Raw genomic sequence first — 10,158 nt, forward strand, 5'->3', positions numbered from 1 at the left:
GGCACTGTTTGCGTCTAATCTCAAATCGGAATTTACAATGGAAGTCTATGGGGCTGAATGGTTATACCCATTTTTTCACACTGTCATTGTTGACCATGAGGTCAGTAAAAAGCCCAAATTTTCAGTGCATGTGTGCACATGGTACCAAGTGAGGGACTTTCCGAGGGATATCCATCCACGGAAATAGTCACAAACAAAACAGACACTTGGAAGTCCCATCACGAAACAATGACTTACACAAGTTCAACTACACAAGAATTCATGCAAAACATTTCTGCTTTTAAATCTTCTGGAATGCCTCGCTCTATAGACTTTCATTCTGAGGGACTAGACAGAATTTCTGATTATAGACCATTTTTAAGACGTAAACACTTTCTGTTTCAGCCTTTTACTTCACAAAGTCAGAACAAAATACAAACAATAGAATCCAATGTTAAATAAACATCTTTCAGACCTAATATATGTAAAAAAAAACTGGAATTGTTTTAAAGGGGTCATATGGCGCGAATGCGTGTTTTTCTGTGTCTTTGGCACGGTATGTGGAAAATACATATGAATTAAACCTTAAACCTTTTTAAACCTTAAATCGTGTTTACACATTGCATTACATCTAAAACAAACAATAATATTCGTTTTAGCCGTGCCATATCACCCCTTTAAACCTGTAATTATCCTTTGGTTATTTACAAAACAACAACGCCACGGCACATAATTTCAGTTATTTGTTTTTAATGGGGCTCAGAATTTCACAGAGTGATTGACGGGTGTGGACAACATGGGGTGGTTTTACACAGATTTTTTTCTGATGGACAAGGAAAAACAAGAGGCAGGTCAAACAAACACAGCAAAGACGTACAATTGAAATTCACATGACAAGCATTTATCTGCTATCTTGACTTAGACGCTGCTCATCTAGAATAGTGAACTTATTGTGGGATGTTTTATTATTTGTATCGTAAAATTGCATTTTTACTGTGCAATCAATTCAGTCATATTTCAAACCAATCGGAACTGACGAAGGGCAGTTAGTGTTAGCCATAATACTGTTTTATTGGACGACAGAAATGATTGATGGTTAAAATACTGTAAAGTCCCTGTATTTTTCTTCTCCTAATGAAATTTTATAGTGAACATTTACAGGGAGGATGGCTTTTTGCATTGTGTATGTTCATGACAATTGAGTTCATTCTAATTTCCATTTTTCCAATAATGGTAAAAATGCTAATGTAAATGTATATTATTCAAATTTAAGTGATGCTAATATTGTTGTAAAAGTATTGTATCCAGACAGGGTTGCTTTCATAACTGCATTACCGTAAATGCATTGAATTGCCTTGAAAATGATAAAACAATGCAAAAGTCTTAATGTGCCTTCATATTTTTTCATGCTAAATGTATATTTTTTCATTTTCAGGTGTGGATATGAAATATGAAGTTGTGACATATGGCGTTTCTTCGTAAAACTTCCAAAAACCATTTAAAGGCGGGGTTACTGATTTCCGAATTACGCTTTAGACAACTGAGTCGGGCCGAGTACCGAAACAACCTTGTAGCCAATCAGCAGTAAGGTGCACAGTGCACAGGGCGGACATTAGCCGAGCCGAGCGCTGACGAAAGCGAAAGATGGGGGTAGGGGTGTGTTTGTTTTGGTGATTTGAACATCAACAACGGCTAAGAGAAATCGGACACCCCGCCTTTAACAACAAAATACATCAAACAAAACAATGCAATACGGTAAATGTGCTCCATGTTTAAACATAATATGAGTAGTGTCGCTCTATCATAAAATAATAGTTATTTGCATATTAGTGACTGCTGCTTTACAAATTTCATTTGCGTTTGCATTAGAAATACATTTCGACAGTTAGTGAAAGTATTAATGGACCGAAGCTAGACAATGTCCCTAACCCTAAAAATGAGAAATTCCACCAAGCGCCATTGTCACGAACATCTGCTTTCTAAAATGAAATGTATCTCAACCCTTCTCACTGCTAAGGCACTGGCTAAATACTGACCTATACTTCACAGGATCCATCTACTTAACCAATAATGATGGAAAAATTTGACTTGACCGTCAAAAACGAACTCATCGTTTCTTGGACTTTGTACAGGTAAATCATACAAACAAACAAACAAACAAACATTGTCTCGCAATCCAGAGTGGTATGATTCTTGCTAAACCCCAACAATTTCAAGACCAAACTGTAAAACATAAAAATTATGTTTTGTAAATATGGGGATATTTTAGTTGTCTATTTCATCCAATTTCAAGAAGTGTCAAAACGTCGATAGTGAACATCTCACTAATAAATTCACACTAACTAAAAAGTAAACAAAGCACACAGAAAAAAAAAACATTTTTTTACAGTGAATAGCTAATTTACTATTAGTATCATTAGTTCCATACCCACTTATACAGTATATACTTTGTTAAACTCCAGTGTTAACTTGTTAGAGCATCATATTTAGTGTTGATTATTTACAGTGGTCTAAACCTACTGTTACAGCAGTGCAAAGTAAAGAACATTACGTCGAACATACTTTCTAGTAGCCCTAGATTCTGTTATGACCAAAGTACACAGGTATAAGTCCAAAAATCATGGTCCATTTGATATGCATGATTTACCCTGAATTACCACGTTATTACAAAACCGATGTTCTCTGCCATTCGTCTGCTTGTTGGTTCACAAGCATATCTACATTTTACACACTCGTGTCAGTCTTATCGTCTGGGGTCTATTTTTATAAGAAGAAAGTATAAAGCAGCATCTTACTATAGTATGGACTAGGAGAGGGAAATGTTTTCGTTTGTATTCTCTCTTCCAAGCACCTTGGTTTTGTGAATATACGCAGAGACCTGTACGCCTAAAGCTCGGAGTGTTTGTTCACAGAACAATGAAGAGGATTATCACAACAAACAGGATAGCCAGGAGAACTCCGATAGCACACCACTGTCTTCGATCTGCGGGATAAAACCACAATAATAAAACCGATTAAATCAATCGTATCAAGAGCTAAATAAGTAAGACGTACTGTGATGTCATTACAAGGCAGGGTGCTTAGTCAAAACAAAATGTTTTTGAAAAATTCCCATGAGGTGCAGTAGGAGGTTAGATTTCTCGGTCGCTCAACCATAGCGGAAGTTTGACTTCCTGTTATCACCACGCTTGGCCTTATAAGGGACAGTAGTACTATGTTTTCTATCACCACAGCCAATCACCTCAAGCGACACCAGGAAGTCAATGTGTAGTGAATGTGTTTTCTAACCACATGTCTCGAATCATGCGAGGCGGTAAACAAAGCACAGTCTTCTGTTGTATCACCTACCACTGGTCATGTGAGAAACTTTAGCCAGTTTCTTCATGACATTATCCAGCCTGGACTGCGTGTTGTCCATGTCGTGTGAAAAGTCATCAAGCATTCTGAAAAAACAGCAGACATACAGTCAAAATGAATCCAGATTTACAAAATTCAGCACGCACCTATAGGCTCCGAGTATACTTACACAGCCTGCTCATCCAATTCTTGCCCGACCCTTTCAGACATGTTCTTCAAGATGCCGATGGTTCCTGAAACCAGCTCTAACTGTTCGTCCTGTCTTTCTGCTATGAGCTGCCGAACAACCCAGAAACAGAAAAGATGTTGCTCCTCATACATACATTTACATAGGAATTTTACCAAAATAAATGTTAATAATTGATGAACCTGCTGCTGGGTCTGTTGTTCTTCTATGAACTGGGAGTTTGCAGACTGCAACTCATTGTCAAGTCTGGTGTAATTATCACCGCTGGGTTGCCAGATTGGACCACGAGACCCGCTGTCCCCCATCAAAGTCTAATAAAAAATATAGAAATACGAACCATCACAATGTAACACAGGTTTTGATAAAAACAAATACTGTGATATGATAACATAGCTTGGATTATAAAGATACAAATACAAACCTGTCGATTCTTCCTCTCTGATACTGAAATGCCTGTTGGACTTGTCATGTGATCTTTCAGTTCCTGGTAAAACAAGAAATCCAACATGACATGTTAGATACTGTATATACATAAACTTTGCTTCACAGCTGCGTGTCACTCAAGTTTGTGTACCTTGACTGTTTGTCTTGTGCTCGTGATGAAAGCTTTTCTCTTCGCCAGCTCCATCGCATCCAGATTGAACTTCTTTGGATTGGACTCCACAATACTTGCATCCCAAGTTAAGGCTACACGAATATCAAATACAACATCTACAAAACATCACACATCAGAACTGAAAGGATATTAATGGTCTCATCCAGGTCCTCCAGGTCCCATTCAATGGACCTCAGGCTGTTGCGCAGCTCATTGGTGGTCCAGTCAACTTCCTCCTTGGTGGCCCCACCCGGGTCCTGTAATAACTCCATCCATCTTTGATGAAGCCCTTGCGCGTTGTTCACCGCCTTTTGCACCTCCCTGTGGAAAACAAATTAAAGATAAATGAATGAGGCATTTATATAGCGCTTTTTTCTGTGTATTGCTGTACACCCAAAAAGCTTTACAATCATATGAGGGGGGTCTCTCCTCAACCACCACCAGTGTGCAGCATCCACCTTTATGAATGCAGCAATTGATTATTGTAAAATATATGAAAATTATCTTCGGTATCAAAGAAACATGCTAGTACCATGTATTGCATTAGTATTGACACAGACTAAGGCAAAAGTATGAAACTATACAAAAATTAACGTTTTCAATGATAAACAATAAAGGCATCGATTACGTGAAATGACACAACAGCGGGAACGATCGATAATATGGTTGCCATGGAAACAGAAAAACGATCCCTTTGAAACAGCTGTTCTGACTGGTGATGGGCGACTCGTTTGTCAAACAGGTTTACTAAATGCTTAAAACTTTTTGGCGAGCACTTTATTTACTAAACCGATTCTTCAACACTCGCAGATCTGGTAACTGTTAGTAAGCCTATCCAATTACAGCCCCCAGATATTCCGATCCGAACTATAAACTCACCCTTTCACCACAAAAAACGGATCTTCCATCGACATTTTTTTATTTCTCAGATGAGGCGACTCTCGTGGGATAATCTCATGCTCCTGATCGCCGCTGGTTTTGCTTTCCTCAGACAAAGGACTGCGCTTAGTTTGTTGTTTACATGTGGGACGCAGCCCGCATCCGCTCAGCCGCCATTACTCGGTGGAATCACATCCGGGTCATAGAGCGTCTAGACACGCGCACATGCTTGCTGTTAAATAAACAGTGTTGTTTTGGTTTATTGTATTAAAAGGACAAAACATTGTGTCCATAACTGTAATTATATTTATAAACATGCAGAAATTCGAAGATGTTTGGGACATCTGACAGTCCGTATCTGCGTGAAATAATCTATATAAAATTACGTATGTTCACATTGAATAGCTATATCGTTAGAGGCAAGTGTAGTTTAGCATTTTATGCTGTTTTTATTCATGTTTTTAACATACGAATGAATTAAATATACACACCCTTCATGTTTGACACGTTTGCCCTTGGTTCCTTGTATTGATGTGACCATTTTCACCACTATATTTTATTTTAAGACAGACCTACGGCTTGATAAACACACGAGATCTCTCCCCACAAAATAAAATTGTTTAAAAAATATTGAACGAAAATACTTATGCATAATAAAACAAGCATCATTTCTACAATAATGTAGGACAAATGCATAAATTATATATTTGCTTATTGACACACCATTTTAAGAAATATAAAGGTATGTTGCTGTATCAATGTTGATATGCAGCACATCTGCCCTCATTCATTATGCATCATAGCGTATCGCCTTCTCATTATTGACTATCTAAAGGAGTGCTGTGTTCACTAAAGGAGTTGATGATGTAAACCAGAAAATCAGCCGGAAACACTGACTTAGTAACTAAAGCTTTATAAATTAATTATCTCTGAGCCTGGACATTTATAGCATCAGTTGGCACTTTTGAGCAGCCTATCATTAGCATGCACTATATCGGTATACAATAAGTAGAAAATGTACAGGAATAGGTAAGAATAAAAAGAAGATAATACATTAATTAATATATTTTATACCTTATACCATTCTCAGGGTGCTTATTAATAGCAAATATTTGCTATTAAATAATGATATGGCTTCGGTATTAAGATGACCAAAGATTATTTCATGTTCTGAAATTGAGATCTGATTCTGGTTTAAAGCTCAAATGAAATCTCAAGAACTGAAACTGTGCGCTTGCTGCGATCGTTTATATTTAGGTAAACAATCACCGAGAGTGCCTTACGTCATACACCGCTCTTCCTGTCAGGTTTGTTTATGACCCACATCTTAATGCAGGCACGCGCACGAACCACTGCACAAGGATTACTGATAAAAATAAAATCGTGAAATCATCTCTATGTACAAGTATCCTCTTCAGCTGAACGTTAAATCTCCCACACTCTTTGTAATCGTAGTAGCTAACTGTTTCTTCCAACAAAACATTGCCCTTCCCCCCACTAACAGCTCCATTCACATTTGCCCAGACACCGCAATGGATTTGCACAATAGAGTCATGTGACACGACTGTGGCAGACAAACCATTACATCAGTCGAGGAAGTCGATGAAAAAAATTAAAGGGGAAGTATTTTTTTTCTTTTGACGGTAAAACGAATTGAACCATGTTATGCGGAAACGGTAGTAATACCAAAACAAAAATACTAATACATGATTTAAACATGTAGTATTTAGAAATATAAAATATGAAATAACACCATAGACTTGTTAAACGACATTTAACTTGTTTGAGTTTATTTTCTATGTAAATTGTACACAAATCCGTTTTCAAACTAAAACTGCGCTTTAAATATAGATTGTTTATGTTATAAATCATCCAACACGGGGCATGGATCTTTAAAATATTTTCCATTTTAGCTTATAAACAATTCTTTCCCTTTAAACAATTCTCCCACGTTAGTATTTAAATATGACTCATCGCCATGACGCTTGCTGATTGGTCCTCACGGGTTTGGCGGGGTGTGATTCACAACGGTTGCAGAAATCAACGAGCGATGTGATTGGCTAGTGTAGTCGCTGACGCTGAACTATAAATTCAAGTTAAAAATAGAAACGGTCTCATTCCTCCCTAGACTATTGTCGGGTGCAGAAGGGTATGTGTAAGGTTGTAAAATCTCGTACTCTCACCCAATAACGCCGATTTTTAATTCTTGTAAGGATAATGAGGAATTCGTATTTATCGAACGTCTCTAATTTTTAAAACCACAACATCAAAGTACAGGACGAATTTTATCTACATGACTCGTCTACAGATTAATTGATTTAGAGCTCGGACGTTATTGACGAATGTGTCGTCGCACTCTTGGCCATTTTACAGTAACATTTCTGGAAGAATCCTGAGAAGAAATCAACCCAGATCGGACCGAAACGCCGGGTGAACTTTGTACGTTACTCCCAAAAAGCGATCTTTACTGGATCGACACCAGCCATGGAATTCAAAGTGGAAGCCCATCGGATTATGAGTATTTCCTTGGGGAAAATCTACAACTCTCGCGTTCAGCGAGGCGGCATCAAACTGCACAAAAACCTCCTGGTTTCGCTGGTCCTCCGCAGCGCGCGCCAGGTTTATCTGAGCGACTTCTACAGCGGCGCGTGTCTGAACGCGCAGAGCGAGCGCGAGGGAAAGGAATGGGACCTTATTGATTCCGAGCGGGAGAAATTCCCGCCCGCCACGGAGGAATGTAACCAGACGGAGGAAACCAGACAAAACGACCAGCCTCCGATAAACGAGACGGTTGAGAAAGCCGACGACGAGGAGGTTAAACCAGACGCAGAGCACTGTACTCCCACTCCAGAAGAGCAAAGCCAAAATTCATCCTCGGACCTGGCTGATAGAGTTTCATCAGAATCATCGGTGCCTGATGCTATCAAGCAAAACCAGGAGAGTCCCACGGACAGTACGAACGCGACGCTCGGGGAATCACGCCAACCGCAAAAAACGCACGTTTGTACAACCAGGAAAAGAGGCGCGGAAGAGTCGGAGCGCGACGACGCGCCTCAGAAACGGACCAAAGTTAACGTTACTTCCTCAAACGCGAGCGACGACGAGGAAAGCGAGGAAATGGACACGGGCAACGTGTCTAACCTCATAACGATCTTTGGCTCCAGTTTTTCAGGACTTCTCAGCAAAGATGGCGCTAAACCCGAGGCTGAGGCGCAGGATAGTGACTCTGGGTCGGGACAAATCTGTTGCGACCAAATGCTTAAAAACTTAAACCCGTGGAGTACAGCAATAGTGGCTTTCTGACTGTAAAAAAGCCACGTGTGGCGAACTGTACTGTAGGTTCTCATCCGGGTTGCCCTCGATGCATTTGTAACACGTGGTGAGGCGTGGGACTTCCCGGCCAGCCCAGCACACTTCAGTGGTACTACAAGCTCAGTTTGGCTTGTGAAGATGTCTGGGCATGAATACTGGTGCTACATAATGGGATTACAGCTTCTGACATCACCGCATAGGAATTTAAGTGTTAAACTCTCATTCAAGACTCGGTTTAATAAACCATGCAATGGAATGGTGGTATTGCAACAAACGCAAACGTGTTATGGACTCGATTCACAGCAAACTTTGAGACGTATGCCACAGTTTTAACGTCTTTGTTTTATAAAGACCTGTACATTTTGTAATATTGAGTGTGTGTACATATTGTTGCCCATGTTGCGTTGAATCTATGTATTTTGGTATTTACCATCATGACAATTTACGTGGTGCTCACGTATTAAAACATTGTGAAATTACACCGGTTCTATCTCTCCTTTTGTGTTCACGAGTGGAAAAAGTTTGTCTCTAAAGAAAGGTCTAAATACGCACGACATCATTCACCTTAACCCAAATTATGTCGTCCTTGTGTAAAAGTGGTAATGCTGTTAAAATTTGAAGGACATATCTCTTAAAGGCCTGATAACCCATACAATTTGGTGCATTTAATGTAGCAAAGTTGATTCAGTCAGCTTAAATGTATACATGTGTACCTATTTTTTTATTTACCTAGCACGACCTGGGTGTGATATCTTAAAAAAAAACATAAAACCATCCAGTAATCATGAATTTATTGGACAAGTTGTGGATAATACGCTAGTAGTTTCATTGTACGTAATCATACTCATCATGAATGACTGGAGAGGTCATGCAAGTTCCTTTATCATATAAAGACGACTGTAACTAATATTCACAACACACCTTTCAAACAGCTCAGAATTCTTCCACACAACTATTAAGTAACTATTCAGCCAGTCGAAAGTGATCAACAAGTTCGATAAGAACAAGAATTCTCAGGTCGATCAGCTGTTGCTGAAACGCTTTATGGCCATTTTTACTGCATGCTGTAAAGAGAGCTATTGTGTCCCTGAAGCATGCATGGCATGCAGGGTTTAGTTACAGTGCAGTCTCCCCTCTCAGAGCTTTTCTCTGCTCCCGGACATTCAGCATGACATGACTTTTCTTACAAGTGAAGCCAGTCATAATACAGACATTGACTTCCGAACCTTTCTCATGCACAGAGTATTCATTATTTTTTAATAGTTGAGCAATTCATAGTGCAGAGTAATGAAAATCGTGATCTTAGCCACCAGAAGGTTTCGTTTTGTGTGGTTGTGAAATGCATTGAAAATGTTATGACAGACAGCTTAAAAATGTGGAAATCGTCAATGAAAGTATTAACATGACCTAATAAAGCTCACACATTAGGTTGTTACATCAGCGAAAACGTGAAAAATCAAGGAATCTAATTTGTAAAATCTTAAAATCAAATAGTATATACAGCTGGGGGGGAAATTTCAAAGACCATTTTAAGTTTTTCAGAATTTACTATTTATAGGTATGTTTTAGGTCAAATGTTAATTTGCGTTTCATTCTGTAAAATACTAACAATATTTCTCCCAAATGTTATATAAAAATATTGTTTCTTTTTGCATTTATTTGCAAAGGTAAAAAACTGAAAAGATGCTCTGTATTTTTTCAGACCTCAAATACTGCAAAGAAAACAAGTTCATGTTTACTTTTAAGCAATACAACAGTAATATTTGTACATGTTTTTAGGAAAAGTTCAAAAATCTGTTATTTTTTTATGTGATAACCTAGATTTTATCACAGTTTTTATGTGTCTTGT

General features: G+C 38.6%; 2 protein-coding genes across 2 annotated transcripts; one reads left to right on the forward strand and one right to left on the reverse strand.

Annotated features, from left to right (window-relative positions):
* Positions 1-712: 712 nt before the first annotated feature.
* On the reverse strand, positions 713-5,201 carry stx6 (syntaxin 6). Its single transcript, XM_057326354.1, has 8 exons — positions 4,998-5,201; positions 4,270-4,439; positions 4,098-4,192; positions 3,945-4,007; positions 3,706-3,834; positions 3,506-3,612; positions 3,328-3,422; positions 713-2,962 (listed from the first exon to the last, which is right to left on the reverse strand). The coding sequence occupies exons 1-8, from the start codon at positions 5,030-5,032 to the stop codon at positions 2,886-2,888; spliced, it is 771 nt and encodes a 256-aa protein (XP_057182337.1). The 5' UTR covers positions 5,033-5,201; the 3' UTR covers positions 713-2,885.
* Positions 5,202-7,096: 1,895 nt separating this feature from the next.
* On the forward strand, positions 7,097-8,797 carry ier5 (immediate early response 5). Its single transcript, XM_057325796.1, has one exon. The coding sequence runs from the start codon at positions 7,482-7,484 to the stop codon at positions 8,298-8,300; it is 819 nt and encodes a 272-aa protein (XP_057181779.1). The 5' UTR covers positions 7,097-7,481; the 3' UTR covers positions 8,301-8,797.
* The last annotated feature ends 1,361 nt before the right edge of the window (positions 8,798-10,158 follow it).

The sequence above is a fragment of the Triplophysa rosa genome, linkage group LG25, assembly GCF_024868665.1.
Source record: "Triplophysa rosa linkage group LG25, Trosa_1v2, whole genome shotgun sequence".
In the NCBI taxonomy this organism is placed as follows: domain Eukaryota; kingdom Metazoa; phylum Chordata; class Actinopteri; order Cypriniformes; family Nemacheilidae; genus Triplophysa; species Triplophysa rosa.

Bases quoted from the DNA above. Each gene is read 5' to 3' on its own strand.
- ier5 (XM_057325796.1), top strand. From the start codon at position 7,482: ATGGAATTCAAAGTGGAAGCCCATCGGATTATGAGTATTTCCTTGGGG.
- stx6 (XM_057326354.1), bottom strand. From the start codon at position 5,032: ATGTCGATGGAAGATCCGTTTTTTGTGGTGAAAGG. The intron at 4,440-4,997 runs GTGAGTTTATAG...TGTTTTCCACAG, and splicing joins CCGTTTTTTGTGGTGAAAGG to GGAGGTGCAAAAGGCGGTGA. The intron at 4,008-4,097 runs GTACACAAACTT...TTGTTTTACCAG, and splicing joins GCACAAGACAAACAGTCAAG to GAACTGAAAGATCACATGAC.